This window comes from Seriola lalandi, unplaced genomic scaffold (genome assembly GCF_002814215.2).
Source record: "Seriola lalandi dorsalis isolate HSWRI2012SDOR001 ecotype SW California unplaced genomic scaffold, Sedor1 jcf7180002054902, whole genome shotgun sequence".
Classification (NCBI taxonomy): Eukaryota; Metazoa; Chordata; class Actinopteri; order Carangiformes; family Carangidae; genus Seriola; species Seriola lalandi.
Genome location: NW_019525454.1, coordinates 472,526 through 499,199, shown reverse-complemented (window position 1 = coordinate 499,199; position 26,674 = coordinate 472,526). Strand labels below are relative to the sequence as shown.

At 39.3% G+C, this 26,674-nt stretch overlaps 3 protein-coding genes and 1 pseudogene across 5 annotated transcripts in view; 3 read left to right on the top strand and 1 right to left on the bottom strand.

Moving 5' to 3' along the window:
- The first annotated feature begins 4,482 nt into the window (after nucleotides 1-4,482).
- LOC111672833 (nanos homolog 1 pseudogene) lies at nucleotides 4,483-6,291 on the top strand (annotated as a pseudogene).
- Nucleotides 6,292-10,897: 4,606 nt separating this feature from the next.
- Nucleotides 10,898-14,103, top strand: neff2 (neuronal intermediate filament family member 2). Its single transcript, XM_023430401.2, has 3 exons — nucleotides 10,898-12,062; nucleotides 12,632-12,756; nucleotides 12,943-14,103. Exons 1-3 carry the CDS (start codon nucleotides 11,058-11,060, stop codon nucleotides 13,001-13,003), a joined length of 1,191 nt encoding a protein of 396 aa, XP_023286169.1. The 5' UTR covers nucleotides 10,898-11,057; the 3' UTR covers nucleotides 13,004-14,103.
- Nucleotides 14,104-16,677: 2,574 nt separating this feature from the next.
- On the top strand, nucleotides 16,678-19,022 carry mrps26 (mitochondrial ribosomal protein S26). Its single transcript, XM_023430403.2, has 4 exons — nucleotides 16,678-17,032; nucleotides 17,807-17,953; nucleotides 18,119-18,242; nucleotides 18,413-19,022. The coding sequence occupies exons 1-4, from the start codon at nucleotides 16,812-16,814 to the stop codon at nucleotides 18,542-18,544; spliced, it is 624 nt and encodes a 207-aa protein (XP_023286171.1). The 5' UTR covers nucleotides 16,678-16,811; the 3' UTR covers nucleotides 18,545-19,022.
- Nucleotides 19,023-20,823: 1,801 nt separating this feature from the next.
- loxl3b (lysyl oxidase-like 3b) overlaps nucleotides 20,824-26,674 on the bottom strand; it is a 25,707-nt gene continuing 19,856 nt past the window's right edge. For all 3 annotated transcript variants that reach the window (XM_023430397.2, XM_023430396.2, XM_023430399.2), the window contains 6 exons: nucleotides 24,871-25,030; nucleotides 23,666-23,909; nucleotides 23,125-23,240; nucleotides 22,802-22,938; nucleotides 22,478-22,589; nucleotides 20,824-21,803 (listed from right to left, as the gene is read on the bottom strand). In XM_023430397.2, the coding sequence (XP_023286165.1) occupies nucleotides 21,730-21,803; nucleotides 22,478-22,589; nucleotides 22,802-22,938; nucleotides 23,125-23,240; nucleotides 23,666-23,909; nucleotides 24,871-25,030 (843 nt within the window). In that variant the 3' untranslated portion in view covers nucleotides 20,824-21,729. The remainder of the gene's footprint in view (nucleotides 21,804-22,477; nucleotides 22,590-22,801; nucleotides 22,939-23,124; nucleotides 23,241-23,665; nucleotides 23,910-24,870; nucleotides 25,031-26,674) is intronic.

The following is a 26,674-nucleotide window of genomic DNA, read 5'->3' as shown; positions in this document are numbered from 1 at the left end:
GGCACGTGGTACACACACACACACACACACACACACACACACACACACACACACACACACACACACACACACACACACACACACACACACACACACACACACACACAGAGGAGTCTAGAAAGGTCTTTTAATTAAGGGATTTGTTAATTTTCTATTCAACTTGACAGTGATGAATGGGGGCGCAGCGCCTGCCCATCTCAGCCTCGCCTGCTCGGCAGACAGAGCTGCCTGGGAGGCCTCTGGGTGCGATCATCACACCCTGCAACCGTATTTACACATGAAGATTTTTAACCCTTTGGAAACCAGTCACTGCGTTTAATGAGCCTGGAAAAAAAACCCCCCAAAAAAAAAAAACCCCACTTGATGTGGCTTCCACTCTGCAGCAGCCTGTGTGGAGGCCAGATAGCACTGAGAGGTAAACAGACTTAAACAATGGCCACACATTATGTGAACAAAGGAAGATTTGCTGCTGCTATTTGGCTTCAGCGGAAATCGCTCTTAGACTCTGTACTGTTGTCTTGGCGAGTTACCAGTTTAAGCTCAAGTACCTCTGTGAAACATCAGCTAAATGCCTGAAAGGTAAATTATAGGTTTCATTCCTTTGTGTAACGACTTCAGAAAAAAAGGCCAATATTTTTTTTTTACCATTGATATTTATATTCTCAAATATCAACCCCCGTCTCCAACAAATTTCATTCATATTCTCCTAGTTTCGAATTACATTTTTTTAGCATTATAATTAGGAAAAGTTTTTAATGAGCACATCTGTCAAGTCGCAAAATGTCTATACAGAACAGAACTTTCACTGCCAAATTATTCCATTTGGTTTTCCTACAATATGTCTCCTGTTATACAATTTTATAGCAACTAAAGCACAAGTAAAGTTTTTATAGTTAAGTTGAGCACTTGGTAAAAGTTAGAAAAAGATTGTAGTCACGATGAAGTGTAGAAAAACTAAAGTGTATCTGTTGCCAAAACATAAGCAAACACAGGATCCAGCAAACAAACCAATGTTTTATGTTTTGTTACTCATGTTTTACATCTGTTTACACAGTCTTCTCCTTGTGATGCAAGACTAATTAATTTCAGAGTAATCTGACATTAAAGTAAAATGTAATCTAATTTAATGTAGACAGGATGTATTAGTTTGTTTAAAGTAAAATGGTCATTTTACAGCTGCAGCATATTCAGACTGAGCACATTACTCCTATTCTTCAAGTTTTCCACTGACTTCCAGTTAGTTATAGAATAGATTTTAAAGTGCTGCTGGATTATAAATCACTTAATTGCTTGAGGCTAAAAAACATTTCTGGTGTACTTGAATATAAATCTATCTCAAATCTTTAGGGAGCAGTCACCACGTACTGGCACCAATAAGTGAAGCTGCAGTTAGCTAATATGCTAATGCACATGGATGAAACCAACTTCTTTATGGTCCTCAACATACCCAACTTTGACTTCTTTTAAATTTAAATTAAAAACTGTCTGGTTTTCCTGTGTCTATGACTGATTAATTTTCTCTACTGTACTTAATTTCCTTCATTAAATTTGTGTTGATTTATGACTGCACTGTAACTACTCTGAAACTCAACTCCCTGACTCTTATTTTTGTGTTTTTAAATGTACTTTGTTTTATGTAAAGCGCTTTTTGAATTGTCCTCTGTGTTTTAAAGGTGCGTCGACTCTTATTTTCATGCCAGGAATCATTCTGTGAGATCAGCTGCTGCTTTTTTCAAGTGATGGGGGGGCTGAATGAATGTCCTCAAATGTAAAACCGAATGTATTTCATATTCATTATCAATAATTTCTTTGTTGCTGCCAAACATGTTTTGCATTCAGAGTAATACAGGCACCCTGAAGCAACAGAGTCACATGTCATATTGGCCCTCATGCAATTTATCTATTGTGATATGGCAGCCATTCATCTTTTAAATGCTCTCTCATGATTTCCTTTGTGCATGCAGAGCCGGAGGTGACCTTGAAAATGGACCATGTGGTGTATTCTGATGATAATTTATTCTCACATGGAAGAAACTGTCTCGCTAACATGATTTTCTTCATGCTTTGTGCCATCTACACTAGCTGGAAACTTTTTTTTTTTTATAGCAGCAGCAAATGTATTCTCTTTTCAAAGAATCCTTTTCAGGATTTATAGGGCCATGCAAATTTTGGACACACACACATTTCCTTGAAGATTTTAGCATGATTTAAAGTCAAATTCATTCCTTTTGTGACATAAAACACAGGTCTCTTACTTCAGAATTTATAGTCACTGCCAATATCCACAAACCAAGACACAAACACTTTTGAACACATGCTCATAAAGCTGTGATACATTGGCATGAAACTGAATGCAGAGGACAAAACAATGGATTTCGGTTTCCATACAAACTTCCCTGCAACACTGAATCACAGGCTCATTTTCAGAGAGTCGCTCTGAGTCTGTGGTAGACTGGTATTGATTTATTTCATCAATGAAACCCCCACAATGGCAGCAAACTGGATCTTAGCTCCAGTTTTAAAATATAAGACGCGCAAATGACTTTTCTCTCAACTTTTACTGTCCCTAATATTTCACTCGACAGTGTGACAAAAATAGTAACATAGTCATTGTCCTGGCAGTCAGGTCAGTTATCAAGCTCTTTTTTTGTGAGCCTGTCTGACTGGGATTTGACTGACACACACTCTCTCTCACACACACACACACACATGTGGCACACTCTGTTTTAATGCATATTAATGAAGTTAAACGGCCCGCTGTAGAGAGGAGACAATGGAGCAGAGGAGGGCTGGTAGTGAGCACAAAGCCGTGGGCTCAGGGGAAGCAGAACAGGTGCAGGGAGGACATGGCAGCTCCATGTGGAACGACTCACTATAGGTTCATCAGTGCAGGAAGGGATCTGTTCAAGTGGTCAGATGCACAATGCAGATTTTTGTGTGCCAAAAGGTTGATGTTGTTGTTGTGTTACTGAATCTCCAACCAACCCAAACACAGATGGCTGTGTGACACTATTTACTTTCAATTTTCATTTTCGGTGAACTTTTACTTTCTTTGTTGCCGCTCTTTTCGTTGTCTTGTCAGTAATGGATATTTCTAGGGCTGGGGCAACTAATGATTACCTTTCTTTATTAATGGAGGATGGATTAAATGAACCCAGAAACATTTAGTTTACTTTTATACATGACAAAGATAAGAAGCAAATCCTGTTGTTTGAGAAACCGGAACCTGTTAGTGTGTACAATTTTTCACTTTTCTCCTTTTTCTTTGCCTGAAAAATGAATAAAATCATTAATCAGTGACCAAAACTGCCCATTACGTTTGTGTCGATCAACCAATCCTTTCAGCTCCAAATATTGCTGCTTTCCCAGGTGCTTTTGTTTGTTTTAAAACACAAACTTTCAGGAGATTAGGAGAAGAAAGCCTTTATCGCAAATGTTTCCCAACCTTTATTGGCGTCTTTGCGATCACTTAGTCACAGTTTGAATGTTTCTACGTGTTACAACCAGTTCAACGGTGTGACTCTATCTTCTCCGATGGTTCTGTTTGGATGATGTTTACTTCAGAGGTCGAGGATGGATGCTTTTTTTTTTTTTTACAGTCAATAGAAATGATAATCTACATGCACTTATTGTCTGATGTGAACAGCCTGCAGTTGTAAATTCTGGCCTTCTGTTGCTTTGGTGCCAAAGATCTTTACAGAGAAAACACAATTACTAACTGTGGTTACTATTCAGCCTGTGAAAACAGTTTTCTAATCTTTTCTGTCTTCAAGTCTGAGACAATAACCCTGCTGAGGTAATCAGCGTTATCTGAGCTTATCCCTAAACCAATATCTGGCCCTAAACCAAACATTCAGGATCACATGATGTGAGAAAAATGTCGGCTCCAGTGTTTTTGGAGCATGAGCCGAAGTAGGGATGAAAATTCGAGGTGTCTTTTCCTCTGCTGACTCCTCTCTCTTTTTATTTTCTTTTAAACCTGTCCCTTGAAGGTCCTCCAACTTTATACAGATTCACAGGGGTTTCCCTTCACTGCTGCTGGAGGCAAACAAAGCATCTGGATGCAAACAACTACTGGGTGTTTATCTACCTTAAATTAAAAAAACATTTATGTCCCTCCTGTAAATTGAACATTAAACATGAAACAGTTTAGTTTTTGGCTGATTTCTATCTAAGCCTTTCTCTTAAACTGCCAAAAAGCAACAAAAACAAGCGCAAAACAACCAAAAAATAATAGCAACTGAAAGAAAAATAGGACAACTACTTCTCTTGTGACATAAAAATATATTCTTTTAGAGATAATGCTCATATTGTGGAAGGGCAAATGATTTTCCCAGCTCAGTAACTCCCTGCTCTGCTCTGTAGACCCTCCTATGGGACCAGAGAGATAATCAACTTGAACCAAACCACGCCCCCCTGTTTTATTCTGGGGAACTTATAAGCGCCTACATGTTGAGTGCTCTTCATACTAGACCCAGCGAGAGAAGAGAGTAGATCATCTCCACAGACTCCCCATGCTGACAAACACATCACCCGAAACACCTATTCACCTCTGTGGACGTTAAACCTGCAGCTCTGACAGGATGGATTTCTTAGACCGCGGCTACCTGGACGCGCGGTCTCCCTATGATTACACTTTTAATTTCTGGAACGACTACCTCGGCCTGTCGACACTTGTGGCCAAAAATAAGATCAACAGCCAGTCCTGCAGCCCCAACTCCATCACCGAGTCTCTTAAAGCGACTCTGGGCTTGGAGGACGATTCCCCGGTTTGTTCCTGCGTAATTGGGCACGGCAGGGACAGCGACGGACACTTGGACTGCTGCTGCGCGGCCCCGGGCTCCCCGCCGATCTCCATTTACGATCTCAAGGAGCGTATCTCGCTTCTCAGGCCGTACGAGCACCTCGCTGGCGACTCGCCGCTGGGAGACAGAGATTCACCCTCCTACAGGGGAAGCTTCTCCGGCCTCGACCTGCTCTCCATGGAGCGAAGGCGCAAACAGACTCAGAGGGGAAAGCCGGAGCCGAAGGTGTGCGTCTTCTGTCGGAATAACGGCGCGCCGGAGGAGGTTTACGGCACCCACATCCTGAAGACAGCGGACGGCAGGGTCCTGTGCCCCATCCTCCGGGCATACACCTGCCCCCTCTGCAGTGCCAACGGCGACAATGCGCACACCATCAAGTACTGCCCGCTCTCTAAAGACCAGCCGAGCCAGAGAGTGGTGCGGGGGGGCAGGGCGGTTGGTAAAAGGCTGAAAATCTTCTAAGCGAGGAGATGAAGGAAGTTTGAGTTGCACTGTCTGAAATTACTAGTGTGTATGGCAGTAATTTTGCCCCATTTCATGCACAAGACAAGTCTGGAGAGAGATTTTAAGAAAATCAGATTTTTATGGTTTTGTTTTTTATTGTATTGTTTTTTTTTTCTAAGTGTCTAACTGCTTCATCTGTAATGGTTTGGTCTATCTTGTAACTCTATGGGCACATAGTTTACATTTGGACGCATTGCGCGCAGCATTTCTCCCCCAGCACTCTTAAGGACTTGGTGATCAAATAATGAACCAAAGTACTGTACAGATCGACCTGTGAATGACCACCTTCATGCTGTAATCACAAGTTGCTGTGTTTCAAGTAGCGCAGTGCCAGTGCAAACAGCCCTGTGCATGTCAGCGGGCTGCTTTGGGTTTATGAGATGCCAACATAAATGAATATGCAGCACTCCTGATATGAGATGAATGTTTAGTCCCACACTTCATTGGCCAGTGGATGTAAAGAGTCTGACAGGCCATGCAAGATGCAAGATATACTTCTCTATATCGAGCACATTTTGGTTTTTTTTCTTGAGATAAATGTTTTCTACCAAAGGAATACACTTTTGTATTTAGCCTAAAGGTAATTTCTGTATGTTTATATGTTGGATGTCTTATATTCTTTATGTGATTTTACGTGGATAGTATTTTGCAGATTTTAACTGAATGTAAAACAGTGGAAGGTAGACCTGACATGCAGTTCACCTACATGCTCTTCAAGTAGCTCTAAGCTCTATATTATATATGTCTTAAGTTCAAAAACCACAAATGCTCAACTGATTTCCACGTAGAACTGTGTACCTGCAATTCTTGTAAATGTACAAAAGGGTTTAAAAACGATTTTAGCAATGAAAAGCCTGACATTCCAAAGTCTTTATCTGTCAAAAAAATGTTTTATGTACTTATTTTTACCTTATGTATCATTGGGAAATATATTCGCTGTAAATAACCTCTGAATAAACTTGTAATTTGCATTTTTCTGTAACTCTATGGAACCACAACTGATTTTTAATGTTATTCTCAGTCACTTCATGATGACAGCTGTTTGGCAGCCTGCAGCGGGACACATGATAACATGAATCAATGTTACTTTGAGTTCAGAATAGTTTGTCAAACATTCCCTGAAAAAAAAGCTTTTTCACACAAATGTTGAAAACGTCTACAGTCGTCACTCTGGCACGCAATACAAATACGCCACCTAGTGCTCAAAACATGCAACGACCGTGTCCCTTAAAGGCCTTACACTGCACAGATAAGCTCAGGCTTATTTAATGAATGCAATTTTGAGGTGTTTCCATTTCCTGTCACTTTACTCGTTCACTCCACGACATTTAAGATGGAAATATTGCACGTTTTTAAATTTTTCATACTAACCTATAATACACAAAAAAAACAAAACTACAATAAGCATATAACATACAATACAATGTTAAAGACTAACATTGTGAGCTTAGTTCAGACGTCACCTAACAATGATTTTCCCTTTAAACGTCTCATATGGTTGTTATTTCAATATTAATTCGATTCCTACAGAAGTAAAATTATCCAATATTTCACAAAACAAATTCTGACCACCCCTCAGATTTATCTGATGACTCTTTGGAGGGGCCGATACCTTTGGCTGGGAACCACTGGACAAAACTAATTGTATATGCAGAAGTTAAAACCAGTTTCATGGTAAAATGCCACGTACACACTGATGCATCTGTATTAACAGTCTAATAATGTCATATATAATAATATATTGGCGAAGCAGAGGAAACAAAGTATTTTTACTTTGATGGATCAAGTGCATTTTGCTGCTCATACTTCTTTAGTTACTAAAGAACTATTAGTTTTAAGAAATGCTGACTTTATATCCACTCCAAATTTAGTTGTGTTTACTTCATTTTCTGAAGTTGCTCCAACTTAAAAATGACAAATAAAGTTAGCTTGTTCTTTTTAAGTGTATTGGGGAGAGTTTCTTCCTCCTGTGCAAAAGAAAGACATCAGCTGATACTTGAACTTTAGTTCTAGATAAAACTTAAAAATGAAATCAGTGTATTGCTGTGAGTAACCATGTCACATTTAGAATAAGACTCTGCTGTTGAGAGTTTTTAAAAGTCATTTGTATTTGTTGCCCAAACTCAAACTGCCCACTGACTGTGTTTGAGTGAACCACAATCAGGCAGTGGCACCGAGAGTCTCTGAGGGGAGGCGAAGAGGGTTTTGTGTTTCTGGGTGAGCTGCCCTGAATGTTAAGCAATCGATGAGTTTCATTGACCCTCTATTGGCAACTACTGAGAACTGCAACAACATTAACAGACCTCACCTCCCTCTGTAAAAACCTTCAGACTGAACCGACAAAACAAAAGATGAAGTCTGCTCCAACACTCAGTTCTCATAAATCAGGGCTTAAGACTCTTCTGTTTGTATATGTTTCTGTTTCATTAAATACAGATTTATATTCATATCTTGCACTGCTTTGTAACTGCACTCTAATTTTCATTCTCCTGTTTAATCTGTTTTATACTACTCTATATAATCCTACTTAAATTTGTCTTTTTTGCCTTGTGTTTCTTTTCCTAATTTTGTTCTGTAAACCACTTTGAGTTGTCTTGTTAAACGGTGCTATTCAAATATTCAGTGGATTGCTGTGAGTAACTGTATCATCAGACACTATGAGACTTTTGTGGCACCGTTATCACCACAAATGTCTCTGAGATAAACTGTATATAAGTGAACTACACCTTAATTAATCCAGCAGTCAAACTGAACCCGAATGGGAAAGTGGTCTCAGACTTTTAGACTCTGTTGCACTGCTTCACCTTTATCAAACAATGTTTTTCTCTATTGTCCCTGGTAAATAAACTACCTTGTAAATTAATTAACTGCAGCTATAAGGAGAGAGAAACTGTTAGTTACCTTTTTAGATGAACTGATCCTTTAAATGTTAAGCATCAGCGAGCTTCATTGACCTCTAGTGGCAGCTTCTAAGAACTACAGCGCTATAAATAAACGCCTTTGGATGTAACTGACACAATAACACCACATCATTAAAATCTGAAACTATCTAATTAGATCAGAAACAGAGAGAAACTTCTCGTCTTTTAGTTTGGCAGGTATCGAGTCCTCAGTAATGGAGGACACTGCCTGGCTGGATGGTGTCACATAATAACAATAATTTACTACATAATTCACTTTTTCAGACTTGAAAACATCAGTTTAGTTTTTATATCTAAAGGGAGATGTTGAAATTACTGGAAGCTGTGTCATGAGGAAACCAAGACACTTCTCCAACATGCCACACTTAATTCCCCCAAAGTAAATTAAGCATGTTTCCTACTTTGCCTTTAGTGAGATGGTAATTTTAATGTACTCATTGTGTCATTTTGTTGTATAAACCTACTAATAATATACTGACCTGTCCATTTCGGTACTTAAATGTAGGTGCAGTGGAACAAGGGAGTAACAACTTATTCTGTATTATATTTTTGGAAATGCTGCATACCTACAGGGAACAGTACTGGGAAACAAAATGGAAGAATTGGGAAAATTGTGTTAATAAACATTTTTACTGTGTAATTACAGCTACACGTTACGTAACAGCCCACCTTAGTTATTGTAATAATTAAATATTTAAGAAAGACAGTAAGAAAAAAATAGAAATTAAAATAATTAGCTACGTTTGATCCACCCACATTCGTAAGTTATAATACTAAATTATTAATATTTCCAGCGTTTTCAAAAGAAGCCTTTTATAGACGCGCACTTGACAAAGGTACGTTTGTTTTCTACTCCAGCCGATCCATTATGAGCTGCATGCAGTGACCATTTCCTGCCTTGTCTTTGTTCCAAATCAAACAATGAAGTAGAAGATGTGATAATAAATCCCTGTGGTGTGGGTGTAATTGAGCTCCCCTCTTTTTTTTTTATTGTGTTTTCTCCCACGCTGCAATAACGTTTGTTGATGAGGAAAAACTGAAATGTGTATTTTACATTACACAGTAATGATAAGGTATGAGATCTTTAATATAATGTGTGGCTGTTCTCCCGTTTACTTATTATTTTATTTTACATTATGAAAAAGGTGGTAAACACATAACCTGCCTTGATTATAAGAACACAAAGCACTACTACTGGTCTGATTATAATGTCTATGTTAATATACTTATATATGTAGAGTATGTGCAAGAGTGAGGAAAACATTTACGTATATATATGTATTTATATAGGCAAGTGTATGCATTTATACATATGGATATGAGCAGCACTTATTCCACGACATGGATATACACAATTACCCGTACCCCTGTACCCCGTAAGTACCCAGTATTTACAAAAATACTTTTTCATTTGTTTTTCATCCAATGTACATTTAAGAACCAGAAGGAACCAGTCAGTATTTTAGTCTCATACAATGAAATTACACTGTATATCATGGGCTGTATCATAAAGTATTATTGAAATCTTAGGTTGTTTATTTTTTTTAATGCATTCCATTCTTGCAAGTATCACCGGTTTGTCGCCCAGTACGTGTCCTTGAGCGGGAATCTGAGCTGCTTCTTGGTTAAGAGCAGCAGCTTGACGCCGCTGCTTTTCAACAAACACTGAGGATGATTTACAGGTACCCTCTGACTCATCTCTGGATGTTAAACAGCAGGAGTGTTTCTCTGTGTCAGCAGATACACATAGCACTTTCTTGCTCGGTGGTGTCTCCCACACACACTGTCAGAGTCAGGACGCCTCAAGAACATCAGTGACTCATCAATTTGCAATCTAAATAGATCTAATAGAAACATCTAAAGATACTCTGGGAAGAACAGCAGTATGTAGGGCACTGCACAGGGGTATATATATATATCTATCTATATATATCTATTATCTGTATCTATCAAATCTAATATCTAAGTAAGTGAGAAGAAGATCAAAAAGAAAAGAGCACAAAGAAGAAAATACAGTTTTTTATGTCTCAAAAAGTAACAAACTAAAGTCAGAGTCATCAGATTCATATTGCGGGAAAAGGGTTTTGGTATCTGTAGCACAGAATGTGGGTTAATGTGGGATCGTTCAGTCATCTCTTATGTTATTCAGATAAAATATTGGACATGAATCTACCACATCAATCTAATTAAGTGCCACACAATCTCTAAGGTAATTAATTTCTAGTTTTCTAGAGCATTAAAACCTTTAAGTGCCTGGCTGTGCAGGTATATGCCTCCCTCACTCTCTCTTTATGCACTATGTATTGATTCTCTCTAAGTAGGTTGTGGAAAACAGTTTGTTTCAAGTCATTTTCACCAGGTTTGCACCAGATTTTTTCTCTTTATGTATGTGGGTTTGTTGATTGATTGAGAAATGCATCTGAGGATAAACAACAGAAACACTTAGAGTAATAAGAGAAATTGATTTCAACGCCATTTTCACAGCAGGTTAAAAGAAAAACCTGCTCTACCACATGTACTCTGCCTGCCGTGGCTGAGAGTGAGTCTGAAAACCAACCTCTCCTCTCCTCACTGCAGCAGTCTGCTATTGGCCCAGTGAATGCTGACAGCACTGATGTTCCTCTGTGGTGGAGGGGGGGGGGGGCAGCCTCACTCTATAAAAGCCCAGGATCTGCAGCATCACTGAGCTGGTGCAGTGCAAAAACGCTCGCTCATCCTCACCGATGGTGTGCAGAACAAGGGGGACATAAAAAAAAAACCTTCTGAAACTAAAAACATCCATATCCTTTTCTTAAACAAACAAAAAAATCCACAACAAAAATTCATCATGAGCTACGATTCCTTCTTCTCCTACCGCCGCCCTTGGGACAGCTACAGAGGCTCCCGAACCACCACCAAATCCTCCATGTCCTCCTCTTTGTATTCTTCTCGAGCGCCTCCGACCGGGAAGAGGATCGTGAGGCTGGCCTCCTCTTCCCTGCCTGATGGGTCAGAGAGGATGAACCTGGCTCAGGCCAGCTCGCTCAACACAGAGCTGCTGGGCCTGCGTTCCCAGGAGAGGGAGCAGCTTGTGGGTCTGAATGACCGCTTCGCCACCTACATCGAGAAGGTGAGGCACCTGGAGCTGCAGAACCGGGCCCTGCTGGCCGAGCTGGAGGCGCTGAGGAGGCGGCAGAACGACCCGTCCCGTCTTCAGGCGCTCTACGAGGGGGAGGCGCGGAGTTTGAGGGCCATGATAGACTCGGAGAACGGGGAGAAGATGCGGATGGAGGCAGAGAGGGACTACCTGCGAGACGTGTACGAGCAGATGAAGGAGCGCTACGAGGAGGAGACGAGGCAGCGCATGGATGCCGAGGAGGCCCTGCAGAGGGCCAAAGAGGAGGCGAACAGGGTCGTGCTCGCCAACTGTGACACCGAGGCCACCGTGGTCTCTCTCTGTGATGAGATGGCGTTCCTGAAGAAGGTCTTTGCAGAGGAGCAAGCAGAGCTGCAGGTCCAGCTGCAGATGGCTAACATCAGTGTGGACGTGGAAGTGTCCCGGCCCGACCTCTCCACCGCCCTGCGAGACATCCGGGCGCAGTACGAGCGGCTGGCAAACAAGAACATGCAGGCCGCCGAGGACTGGTACAAGAACAAGTTTGCGAGCGTCGCTGAGATGGCCAGCAAAAACAACGAGGCCGTGCACGCCATCCGGGAGGAGACCATGGAGTACCGGAGATTGCTTCAGACCCGCTCGTCGGAGATCGAGGCTCTCCGGAACGTCATCGATTCCTTAAATAAGCAGCTGGAGGAGCTGGAGGAGACGCAGGCCAAAGACGTGTCAAAGTACCAGGTGAATGAGGGACAGTCAGACGCTGCTCTGCATCATATCCAACCGACTTGTTTTTAGAGTCTCAAACTGGAGCACAGAGAAAAAGGGGCAGGAAAGACAGAAAGATGAAAAGATGGTGAATATTATAAACCATCTCGGCCACTAGATGAGATTAGATGGAATAACGTTAATAGTTTCCATCCAGAATACAGGAAAACACAGACAGAGGAAATCTCTGTCTTTATGCAACAAAATGACATGTAAATATATTCTCTGCAGCAGCTACACCCTCCCCACACTGTAGTTCTCAGCAGGAAACGATGGCAGGCTCACAGCAGAGGTGAAAATCTGCAATTTTACTGTCTGAAAAAAAACTGCAAACACAAAAAGAGATCAGGGATCTCCAAAAATTGTTTATACTCATTTACCACTTTCCATCTGATTTCCATTCATTCGGAAGCAAATCTCTACAAAGAAAAAAATATTACATAAAATACTTATTGTGGAGCTGGAGTTTTATATTCTTGTGTGCAGCATCAGCATCTGTGATACTTGACACTGCATTGCTGTTTTTTCTCTTGCATTCACAGAGGAGGATAAGTGAGCTGGAGCGGGATATCACTGAAGCCAAACAGGAGATGGCGCGCTACCTGAGGGAGTATCAAGACCTTCTCAATGTGAAGATGGCCCTTGACATTGAAATAGCTGCGTACAGGTAAAACACAATTATACGTAGCTAATATTGTATAATTCAGATTGCTGCCATTTAGTTTTAAGTTTCATTTTGATGTTGACTTTTCTCTGGGGCAACATGTTTTAGAAGAGACGAAACTTCAGTTGTGAAAATACGCAAATAAATGAAGAGTACGCTCAGAGAAATCTGTTTTCTTTTCCTTTTCAGGAAACTCCTGGAGGGAGAAGAGATTCGCCTGGCTTACCCTGCCCTTCCCGCCCTAAACTAAAATCTAAATGCCACCAGCCTGGCATAAACCTGAAAAAATTCTTCATACCCCTTCTTTCCCACCCTGACCCAAACATCACCCTTTCCCCTCCCTCATTTCTTTTACGTTGTTCCCTCTGTCATCTTTTGCCCCAAAATACTCCTTTCTTTACTCCCCCCCAAAAAGCAAACCGCGAACCAAAGCTCATACTTCTCAAGACAGATGCGCCCTTGTGCTAAACAAGAGGTCCACCAGAAGTCCCCCTTCTTCTACACACGTTCTGACACCACACATCAAGATGACGGCAAACTGTAAAAATGCAGAGTGGCTGCACTGCATTAGTTACGTAGCTATGTCGGACAGCAGGATTGTTTTTGGCTGAGTTCCTCTCCCTGTCATACATGTTAAGATCCAAGCAGCAGAGTTCACCATTTGACCCTTGTGATGCCTCATTGTGCAAACATTTGACCAATTGTTTGTGAAAGAGGGCAAAATTTTTTGTATTATCTCTTGATGCTTGGACTTTATCTGTGTTTGAACTGATGCCAGACACCTGCAGCATTATTGACTGGGAACTCTACCAATCAATTATGCTTTGTCCTGCACCCCTGGTTCTATAGCCGTAGTCAGAGAACCAGTAACCTTAAACATTTCTTTTAACTATACCTATTTTTGTCATTTTTAGTTATTCTTCCTCTGCATTTACATCTGCAAAAATACTGCAAGCTTTGGTTAATTTGAAAATCAGTGTGAGTTTGGGTCTTCCTATTTGGCTGGTTATTTAAATTTCTAATTTCTAATTCAACTGTGTCTTTTCTTGCATAGCCGTCTGGCTGTGTAAATGCTTTGGAAGACTAATTGTTACTGGTTTCTCCTTATAATCATGCAGTGTGTCTCTCAGCCTATCTGCATTAGATTTTTGTTCTTTTTGTTCTGTAAGTTCATTCAAAGCTAAACAATGAAACTAAAAGTTAAGTGCAGGAACTCCTTGTTGTTTGTCTGCTGATCTTAGACCTGATGGTGCTTTACATCTGTGAAACTAATACAAAGCCTGCACCATTATGCTTGGTGTACCTGTAACAGTCGGCAACAAGCTAAATAAACATATAACTGACCTGCAACCTGGTTCGTATGTTGAGTTTTCATTTGACACTTCATTTAACACACTTGTTGAGCACGAAAAATCATTTCAGTGTTGTTTCTCCACTGTACATCACAATTATTTGGCGATGTAGTGTCTAGTTTTGGTCCTAGCATATATTTAAACACTATGTTACCAGCTGTAAACGATTAAAATATGCAGGGATGGATAAGGCCTATTCTAAGACAAGACACAGAAATCAACTGTAGCCTCATTTTAGTTTTGATGTATAAACTGTGTTTTCAGTGGGCAAGTAATAAAAACATACATTTTACAAAGGCAGGTCAAAAACAGGTATATTTTTTAGACTGATGTCACACGATGTGGTTAATCATTTATGTGTTTTCATAAGGCCTTTGTGAACCTTGCTTTAATGACAGACCGGGTGAATTGTTTAGCAAATTATGAGTCAAATTAAGTGTAATTATGAGGCTCTCTTGGCCACATCTTTCACATTAATGTCATCTTTTATAATTGAATCAACAGTGCACCTTATCTTGAACGTCATTGGGCATCTTTAAGTAATAAATATGCAACTGAAATATGTGAATAATTACCAATAGTAAAAGTCAAACGAAAATTATATCTAAGATAACTGAGCAACATTTTCCTGTTTGATTTTTGATCTGTAATAATAACAAAAAATAGTAAAGGAGGCAGTATTCAGTAAGACCACATCTTACTTAAATTTCTCCTTACTTACAGCTCTCAATGTCACAGGAACAACACACAGCGGCACTGCACCATTTCCCATCATTCCATGTTCCTGGCGAGCTGGCTGTAGCTGTAATGTGGTGGCACGTTGCCTCAGCGGGACCATCAGTCACCAGCAGGCAGACACCAGGCGCCCCACTGAACCCTGAAGAGATACACAAAACATGTCGTTTTCAAAAATCAGCACTTTGTGAGTGCAAAGCTGTAACGTAGTCTGTGCAATATTAACGATTGTGTTGTGTCACCATCTTTGTCTGAACAGTCACACAGCACAACCAATGCAGCGTCAGTGAGAGTGAATGGCTTTTTATCTGCTTTAGATAGATAGATAGATAGATAGATAGATAGATAGATAGATAGATAGATAGATAGATAGATAGATAGACAGACAGATAGATAGATAGATAGATAGATAGACAGATAGACAGATAGATAGATAGATAGATAGATAGACAGACAGACAGACAGACAGACAGATATAGACAGACAGACAGACAGAACAGACAGACAGACAGACAGACAGACAGACAGACAGACAGATAGATAGATAGATAGATAGATAGATAGATAGATAGATAGATAGATAGATAGATAGATAGATAGACAGACAGACAGACAGATAGTTAGATAGATAGATAGACAGATAGATAGACAGATAGATAGACAGACAGACAGACAGACAGACAGACAGACAGATAGATAGATAGATAGATAGATAGATAGATAGATAGATAGATAGATAGATAGACAGACAGATAGTTAGATAGATAGATAGATAGATGATAGTTAGACAGATAGACAGATAGATAGATAGATAGATAGATAGACAGATAGATAGATAGATAGATAGATAGATGATAGTTAGACAGATAGACAGATAGATAGATAGATAGACAGATAGTTAGATAGATAGATGATAGTTAGATAGATGATAGATAGATAGACAGATAGTTAGATAGATAGCTGATAGATAGATAGATAGATAGATAGATAGATAGATAGATGATAGATAGACAGACAGACAGACAGATAGACAGACAGACAGACAGACAGACAGACAGACAGATAGACAGATAGATAGATAGATAGATAGATAGATAGATAGATAGATAGATAGATAGAGAGTCTTCTAAACGGTGATTTTGGATTTTTACCTTGGTGGTTTTCAATACATGTAATCTGACTTTTGACTGAGTAATATGTAAGTGAATGACACTGGTCTACTTTTACTGAAGTCTCAGGAGTCTGGCTCAGTCAAATCACGTGATATCTTCTAAAGTTACAACCCTTTTAGTCAAAAATAAACATTTCTTTCAGCTACCAAACACAAAGACTTTTTTAACTTAAAAGGCAGCAGCTCTGGAGGATATCCAACTGATCTGTCAAACAGAGTATATTTATAGGACTTTTTTCCTACATCATTGAAAGTGCATTAAGAAGGGATATTTTAATGGTCAATATGAACAGTAGGAATGACAACAGCAAGAAAAACGTGTTTCAGAATACATATGGGAACCTGACTACTGTTTAAAGGTAAATTTTAAATATTATGAGCCATGTTCTTTCGTGAAAAATACAAGACAGACACAAACTGTGGCTAAAGCTAGGACGTTAAGCTCCACACAGGCTATGCTAATGTTTGACTGCTGAACCGTTATTATCCCAACTTACCTACCTAGCTGCCACTATATAGTTAGTCAGACCAGCGTAGAAAAGTCATTTAGTATTAAAATTATCTTTTTAATACGTTCATGTGGAGCAGACTGTTACAAAAACGCCTTTTATTACCTACAGATGGCAGTAGCTTCCCAACAACTTGTCCCTTTGCAAAGTACTTCCTTCGGTCAGAGGACAACAAGATGGCCGCCGCTTCACGTCGATAACGTTCCTGCCTCAATGTTACAACGTTTGTTTTAACCGCGCGTGTTTTGTTTAACCGTTACACTTGCTGTTATACCACATTGCGACGCCGTCATGTTCCAGGTTATCGGCGGCAGGAGTGTCCAGGCGACCCGGCTCCTCGCGCCCAGGAGCGCCGTGCTCGTGGAGGCCGTCCGCGGCCGAAAGTCCCGCAACGACCCGGTGGCCAGGTCCAAAGAGGGGCGTATCAAGGTGCCTCCACCCGTCGACCCGGTGGAGATGGTGGTGCTCAAGGAGAGATTCACGGAGTACCAGCTGCTCATGAGGGCGCTCCGGTATGTTAAAACACCGGTTGCAGGTTTTAAAGAAGTGCTAAATAGTCTTGAAAACAGTTCTCAACAAAACACTCCTAATAGATAATTAAAGTGCAAGTAAATGCCTTCCCCACCTCTCCCACGCAAAACGACCACAGTCAACGTTTTTGTCTCTTTGCGGTCGTTATGCGTATTTTGTGGTCATATTGCTTCTCTATGTGAAGTCGTTTTGCGTCTATACGTGATCATTTTGAGTATATCTATCGTTATGCATAATTTTGTGGTCATTTGGCGTCTCTGAAAAGTCGTTTTGCGTTTATTTGCAGACATTTTGCGTGTCTTTGCAGTCGTTTTGTGTATTTTTAAGGGTGTTTCATGTCTACGGCTTTGTTTGTTGTCTTCTAACTGATTTGCAAACAAGAAATATCAATAGTGACATCACATGAAGGCTGTGTGCTTAATCTATACATGGGTCAAGGGAGGTACAGAGAAAAATGTGATATAAATGTCAGTAAATCCATATATAATAAGTAATTGTAGGCTTTATTATTTGACTGCTGTGACTGTATGAAATTGAATTTATTGAAAAGTCTTACATTTATTTTGCTGTACACATTAAATATTATATATATATATATATATATATATATACAATTAAACAATATAAATTATATTTGTGACCTTCAGACTACAGAGGAAGATTTCATTTTTCACATTTGTTTATTCAGCGTTAATACTCAGTGAGATTGACTTGACTGAACAAAGTTGGGCTCTTCTTTCCTCTGTGTTTGTTAGTCTGGAGTTTAAGGAGGAGGTGCTGCGAAAGAAGTATGAGGAGGAGACGGGCTCTCAGGCGGAGGAGAGGGCGAGGCAGGAGGCCGAAGAGCATTGCGCCCTCATGGCCTGGAACGACCAGGAGAACCTCCGCTTGCTCAAAATCAGGTGAGGAGAAATTAAACATGGAGCGAGGAGTGAGTAATGCATTTTGGTCTGCAATACTGCTCTTGGCTGCTCTCATATTCATCTATTTTGTAAAAAAAAAAAAAGAAAAGTTATCTCATTCCAAAAACAGTGTGGATCATTCAGCTTCTTCTCTGTATCTCTCAGAATGATGAGGATCCAGAAAGAAGAGGAGGAAGCTGAGCGCAAGAAAATAGAGGCGGCCATTAAGCGTGAACAAAAACACCAAGAATTCCTCAAAGAAAAAGAGAGGGAGATTTTGCAGTTGCAGGTACGATATCTTTCTTTTTGCCTTTTCTGTCCTCTTATATTGTAAAGTACAGGGGAAACTGTACATTAAAATACTCAATTCTACATCGTATAATGATGAAAAGGTGGAAAAAAAGATTCTAATGCTGAATATTGATCTCGGTTTGACTTTGTACTTTCAACATCTTAAAGGAGGAAGCAAAGAACTTCATCACCTTGGAGAACTTGGATCAGCGTATCGAGGAAGCTCTGGACAATCCAAAGAATTACAACTTTGCCATCGACAAACAAGGCAGAGTTGTTAAACAGACAGTGCTGCAGTGAAACGGCAGACAAACCTGTGTTCGTCCGTCTCAGGAGAAAAAAAAAATCAAACACTTGCGCCTGTTTTGTCTAAGTGGGACTTTGAGTCTAATCCACTCTGGAGGTGAATTTCCTTCAGACACAAACACTGAAAAACATTCAGGGCGAGAAGGCTGTGGTACCTGTAAACTCATAAACATATTTAAAGATCATTCATCAGCACATAACTTGGATAATCTCCATAGAATCTGAAGTACTTATTACTGATGGACAGGCATCACGTCATCAGAAAAGTATGAGCTTGGAGTCAGTTTGGCTTTTGACAGAATGAAAACATATTTCTTAGTTATGTGATGAGAAGTTTAACCATTCTGCCTTTACTGTTCATGTCTGTTTTATATTCTTATTATTTGAGTGATGTACTGACACCACAACATGTTCTTTTGGTCATTACTGTCTGCTTGTGATATGTAATGTACATAAAGTAAATTAATGTTTATTGGGAGTTTCCACTAAATCTTTTTGAACGTTATAGGGTTTTACTTATCAAGATTCCCTCCAGCCTCTAAAACTGATGAACAGCTAATTTACATTTTCATTTTCCAACACAGCATCAAACTGTGTGAGAAACCATAGAAAGACAAGACGACACAATATCCTAGATGTTCTCAAACTTTTCACGTTAAAAAATAGAAAAGAGAACATATGTAACTACAGAACGTCTGATTCTGTTCAAATGGAAACTGGATTACCACCTCAGCAAAGTGGAACACCATCTTCACCATGTGTCTAATGATTTGTAGTTTAATTAACTGCAATATTGTTTGTTATTTTAAGTGCAATATTAGCCATTAAGTAAGGGCCTTAAGGAGAACTCTGTTCCTTCATCTCAAGACCTTGGTTCGTTGAGAGGAAGGGGGTCTATCAAAATCTATACTTAAGGTCTTTAATATCTGTTGATGTGTTCCTAAGCAAATTAGTCTTTAATCAAATTACTACACACCAAGTTACACAGCAGATCTGGGGGCAAGTAGTTCGAGCTCAGTAGTTATTACAGGCTTTTAAAGCTGTAGGAAAAATATAATTAAGTGGACGTGTAATGTAATTATGGGCTTTAAAATGAGGAATGTGGGGTCAATAGGTTCCCTGTGATGAGTTTTTTAGAAGATCTTTTGTGTACAAGTTATGGTTAAAGTATAATTTCTTGCCTGAGAAAATAACAGCAGGGAGTTGGAAACTTTAAACTGACATTTTCATACATTGTTAAATGAGTTTTTCTCAGATCACAATCACATCCTTCATTCCTGCACTTTGAGCAGCTGCCCTCTAGGTGGCGCCCTGTGCAGCTGTCAGGTATTAACCAGCTCATGTGGGAGCCAGTGTAATCCTCCTCTGTCAGGACGGGCGTGCAGGTTGAAAGGATGATGGTGATCGAGAGAAACTCAGGCAACCTGCAGCAGCTTCAGTGAGAAGATGACAGGTATAAACAATGTGGTTAAACTCAAGGGAGACTGGGTTAAAAACTGACAGTGACTGGACTTTTACTTTACAGACAGTAACTTGAACATCTTTGTAGGTGTGAAGATCTTCTCCTGAGTTATTTGAATTTTGAACCTTCAGCAGATGAATCTGTGTCGCAGTATTCCTACATTTTTCTTAGTTAAACAGGATTCAAACCATTTAATGAAAAGTCCTCAACAGTTTCTCCAAAAGGAATTTAAAAGAATTCGCCAGAAAATGAAAATCCCGTCAGTATCCATTCACATGTATCTTAGTGGAAACCATATTTCCCACCTCAGCCTCGTTCCCAACCGCTCAGGTGAACAGACCATCTCTTTTATAGTTTCATAAACACCAGAAAACATCCATGAGATTTTTCCATCCTGCTCATTAGTCATAATTCCAGTGTTTCAGGTCCCAAACATCTGCACTGTGAGTTGATGAAGCAAATATCGGTCATAATAAGCTCAATATTTTTGGACACCAGTGAAAACAAAAATGAATTGTTCCTGTTCTGTTCATATTTTTGACCAGTGGTTCCTGGGGGTCCGGAGGGGAAGTGAAATAGTTAATATGATAGAAAATTATTCACATTCTTTAAGACTTTTGTTTTCTTGTGAAGTTTTATGCTTTTTGATGATTCAAAAACAAAACAAGGAAAACAAAAAAATCTGCCTCAGTTTAATCTAGGAGACATTTGTAACCTTCGTTTTGTTTGAGCTGCTGCTTCAGACCTTCAAGAATGTGACCCAATACAGTGAAGCATTTCTAATCAAATAAGTCTCTTAAATACACAACAATTATAATTATTCCTCTCCTTTTTATTTGGTGCAGCGGGTGTGATTACATCAGCATACAAACAGCAAATCTTCAGGGTAATTGTAGTTTTTTGTCTTTATCCAGTAACGTCTATGTCTCGACTCTAAAAGACTATAAAAATACAAAAAGACTAAAGCTACAGGTGGATTCAAACTGGTTCCAAAGCAAACTGACAACAGGTTTTTTGAGCACCTTCATATTGGCAATAAATACATTCATGAAATGTTGTAACTGCAGAGGCAGGCTGGGTAAGATCTGAGCGTTTCTCTTGAGCAACGTGCTCATGTAGCCTTCATGCTAACGCTCCAGTCCAAAGAGGGAATGATCCGGGTGTAAATGGTTTGATGTTTTGCTCAGAGACATTTTCAGGTTGTTGTTGATGCAAGTCTTGACCAGTAAGACTTCCACAGAGCTGCATGTGTCCCTGTTCATGCCTCAGATTTTTTTCTTCTCTTTTGCATTCTGAAGTTCTGAAATCTGGTCGCTCCAAGTAAAATAAATCTGGTTATAAAAAAATATTTAAAATATTATAACACCTCGTTCGTAACTCGGAACAAAAACATTCAATACAAGGCTGCACACAGACTGTACAACTGACTTTATAAAATCCTATTTTATGATAAAAATATAGCATTAGCTCACATTAGACTGAGAAAGGAAAATCCATTAGCACTTGAATATTCAAGTATAATAACTCAGACATACAACACATTCACCAGAGGAAAATACTGTTGGCTTCTTCCATGATTACAAATAATCTCAGACATGTGGGGGAGGGGCGATCCAAAGGGTTTGTGTCTTTTTTCTTTTGAGCTAATGAGGTGTGTTTTTATTTATTCACTCCCACACTTTGTTTCTCATATTGTTGTTGTTGTTGTTGTTGATGATTAAGAGATCTGGTTATTCAGCTGCCCGGGGTATTTCTCAAACCTCCTCTCTGCCTCCTCGCTGAACGCGTCACCTGTAAAAACAATGAATGAATCAGTCAAAATAAAGCCTCTGAAACTAAGAACAGCTACTTGAAAACTCCAGTAATTTACATGTTCTCTTTACAACACAGCATCAAACTGTGAGAAACCATAGCGAGACAAGATGACTGTTATTTCCCAATATCCTGGACATGTTTTCTAACTTTTCATGTTAAAAAATAGAAAAGAAAACATATGTAACTACAGAATGTTTGATTCTGTTTTAAAGGAAACTGGATTAGAACTTTCACCATGTTTCTAATGATTTGTAGTTTAACTAATTGCAGATAAAGGGCAATATTAGCCATTAAGGGCCTTAAGGTGAACTCTGTGAACTCTGATCTCAAGGCCTTGGTTTGTAGAGAGGAAGGGCGTCTATCAAAATCATGTTTTACAGCCTTTAATATCTGTTGACAAATTAGCCTTTAGTCAAATTACCACACACTGATTGACACTCAGTAAATCTGGGGGCAAGTAGCTTCAGCTCAGGACGTATTACAGGCTTTTAAAGCGGTAGGAAAAATATAATTAAGTAGACACTTACGTAATGTAATTCATGGGCTTTAAGATGATAGAATAATGCATAAAAGTGAGTCAAAATAAACTTTATATAAAAGCCAAAATGTGACATTAACACGCGCCAGTTTCAGTGTTTTCGACTGCTTACCAACATGGCAGTTATGGAACCAGATTCGATGTCCATCGTATTTACAGTTGCATTTCATGGCGTTGTTGGTGAAGTCGCTCTCAGCCACTTCATGATCGGGATTGATCACAATCTGAGCAGGTGAGAAACGTAAAACAAACTATTTTATAAACAGACGATCAGGGAACGTGAAGTTTGGATAAAATGACTCAGTTGTGGCTTTAATCTCCAGCAGTGTAGGTTATCAGGAGTCCCACTGGTGTGATAAACCAGTTACACATTTAATGTAATAATGTGTTAATATTGAATGAACGTAAACTTTCAGCCGCTCACGATCCTGCTCACCTGCATAATGTAGTTTCCGGGTTTGACGTCCGTGATGTCGATCCACTGGCAGTCGATGTCGTGGCGGTACAAATCCCAGCAGCCCACAGTGATTCCCTGATCGCCAAAGTTAGCGCACTCGTACCTCTTAGAAACACCTGAGTGTCATGATTAAAAAGGTTCAGTGAGTTCATACAGATTATATTTTATTAAGGCTGCGAAAATCCTCTTTTAATCGAAGAAGCAGCTTTTTTTTCTTATAAAAATACAAGAAGAAAAAAAGGTTAATAAACTAATTAGTTAAAAATATAACGATCCCTAAATACATGCCGACATTGACTCACCCTCCTGACAATCTGAGTCCTCCAGACAGAAACTGGCTTTGTGTCCCTCTGCCACTTTGGTGCCGTTGGCGTTCAGCAGATCATAGTGGGTGAAAATGTTCATGCTGTGGTAGTGGCTGTAAAATACAGTGAAAAGCTCATTATAAACAACAACAACAACAACAACAACAACAACAACAACAAAACAGTCTGTTCTCAAAGTTCAATAATCCACCATCTGAAAGTGGAAATTACCTTTAGAGAATTACATCAATAAAACGGCCTGAACCTAAAGCTAAAATGATTTTAGATTGTGATTTTTGTCATGACACAAGACAGAAATGAGAGGATCTTGATTAGGGATGCTCCGATTGATCAGCCAATTTGCTTCAAGTCACCAATCACCTTAAAACCGATCACCTGTGGTTAAAACGTGATCGGAGCATCCCTAATCTTGATTTGAGAGGTTTGATTGAGAAAAAGTATTTGATCTAACTCGACTTTCAAACATGTTTACATCATTAAAACTCGACCAAAACTAATTTAATGAAGACAACGTTACCCATGGCAGGCGTGCCACACCCACGAGTGCCGCCCAGCCTTCGGCTTGAAGTCAGCCCGGCCGATGTTGTGGATCTGGGAGGAGAAGCGGAGCAGGCGTCTGTGTCCGTACGGCCAGTTGGCTTTGGCTGCAGATTTGGACAGGCAGTCCTCCTCTGCGGCGCAGTAGAGCATGTGCAGAGGGCGGTCCTCGATGTAAACCGTCTGCTGGACCAGAGGGGCGTCCAGGATGAGGTCAGAGGCCGCTGGATACAGAGGGAGAAGCAGGATGACGACTGAGATACAGTATGTTGCTCATGTTTTAATGGATCTGGAACAGAATCAGGATTTGTCCTTTTGGAACTGCTGAAGAAATATATCAACAGATACAGAAAACACTGCGAGGTATACAGATTAAACTGGACAGGAAGTGATATCGAAACATTTCAACATGTATCTTCAAATGGATTCGAATTACTTCACAAGAAGAGCAACATGTTTCTTTGATCATGTAATAACAATGTTGATTTATAGGATCCAAATCCGAGTTATTATATTGTTCGTCCAACAATGTGATACACTGATGCGTTTTTATAACATTTTGGAAGAATTTAGATGAACTTTTTTCTTAATATGTCAGATCAAATTAAGATTATTTACAACCCGGTATCACATAAAATGTCTTAATGGGTTTTACAGACCCACGTTAAAAGTCTTCCCTCCTAACAAAGCTCAAGATCTCCGCAGAGAGAAATAAAACTTTTCCATAAAAGTGTCGCAGATAAGAAAAGAGAAAGAATCAGAGAGGAAATTCAAAGAGAAGTCAGCCTCCTCAGAAAGGGGCGGGGTAAAGACAATTATTAAAATTAGAAGAGTTGTAAAAGTCGTATGAATTATAGATTAAACCCCAAAAGCCGGATTATAAAAGCACGGTTTTGATATCTCTTGTTAAATTGATTAAAAAAATGAATATCGTCATATTGAATGTGGTGTTTTCTTTTTTACTTGGGGTTTGTTTTAATTAAATTTAATTGGATCAACAGATTCTTTTCCTCTAATCTTGGCAGGTTTATCTCAGTATTCTTGTTACTGAACTACAATGATGTAAAATTAGTTTCACTCATTTCTCTCTTGAAAAGGAGATTTTAATCTCAATGAGACTTTTATCAGGTTAAATAAAGGAAAAGAAAATGATTAAAAAACAACTTTCTGTTGTTGTTCACTCACTTTCAGAGCAGATGACTCCTGCTGAAAACTTCGCTGCTGCTTTCTGGCAGTTGACAGTTTTGTGATGCTGGCACTGAGTCAGAGACATCTCGCTTCCTGTGCACTTGACACCGCTCATCACCATCTCCGTCACGTTGCTGCCGTCCCAGTACCAGGTTTCCTTAGATCGGGTTGGACAACATCAAACAGACAAGACGTGCAGAAGAAACAAAAACAGGGCATCGATCAGAAAATAATCGGAGCTGCAGAGAGACGCTGCGCTGAAAAACAGATGTTCATGACTCATTCTTGGCTGCTCGCTGTGGACACTGTGAGACGTTGATCTTATGATCACTGGAGGACAATAACTTTGGGCAGACACTGAGTGATTCAATGATCATACTACTTAGTTTCAAGTCACTTGAAGCATAATTACAGACTTCCTCTAAAATAGATCAGCTAAACCACAAGCGTCTGTGTTTTTATATACGAGACGTTTATATCATGTTTCCTGCAAACTGCAACTGTTGAATCTAGTTCCTGTTTCCAAAAATGCTAAACATCCTCTTTGTAAAATATTGTGTCCTTAAGTAGTGTGTTTAGAAATGAGGATCTATCTCATGAGCTTTTACAACCCTGTAAAACAAAAAAAAATTCTGTGGGTCTGACACTAAAACCTGATATTTATTGCTGATGTTTAAAGATGGTTTAATGCACATCAGGTCACAGAAACCCCAAAAGTTCCTCCCAGTTTCCTGCTTTGAAACTAACCAGACTTTACAGCTGATTTCCAAAACACCAGCAAAGGGCTGAGATTCAAATGTCAGTGTTAAAGAGAAGGGAGGAAAGAGAGAGAGAGCTGTGCTGGAACATCTCACACTGAAACAGTGACCCCATAAGAAATTTCACTAACTCCATTTCATGGTTTTCTGTTTGGATTAGCAAAGTCCTGTTTTGTTTGTTATTAACAAATATTTATATATATTTATTTTGAAATATCCATTTCATACCAATCATACCGTTTTATACCTTGTCTTTAATTCTCTCAAAATCTATTTTATTGGTTTGTTTTCATTTTCAAAAGGCAGACATTTCAATCATCCAGTTTATTTAAGGCAGCTCTTACAGCCATGTACCTCAATATTTATATTAAGACACTCTGATAAGTCTCTGTTTGCTCAGTCTCTACAGAAAAACATTCTGTTTCTAAGTTTCCTTTGACCGGGATTATTTATAGTTGCACATTAAATCCATAATATTATTAAAACTACCTTTATTTCTTACTTAAAATCCAGTTGCTGTCTCTTATACACATCTACGTCATCAGAAAAGTATGAGCTTGGAGTCAGTTTGGCTTTTGACAGAATGAGACCATATTTCTTAGTTATGTGATGAGAAGTTTAACCATTCTGCCTTTACTGTTCATGTCTGTTTTATATTCTTATTATTTGAGTGATGTACTGACACCACAACATGTTCTTTTGGTCATTACTGTCTGCTTGTGATATGTAATGTACATAAAGTAAATTAATGTTTATTGGACTTTCCACTAAATCTTTTTGAACGAAGACAAGACGACACAATATCCTAGATGTTCTCAAACTTTTCACGTTAAAAAATAGAAAAGAGAACATATGTAACTACAGAACGTCTGATTCTGTTCAAATGGAAACTGGATTACCACCTCAGCAAAGTGGAACACCATCTTCACCATGTGTCTAATGATTTGTAGTTTAATTAACTGCAATATTGTTTGTTATTTTAAGTGCAATATTAGCCATTAAGTAAGGGCCTTAAGGAGAACTCTGTTCCTTCATCTCAAGAC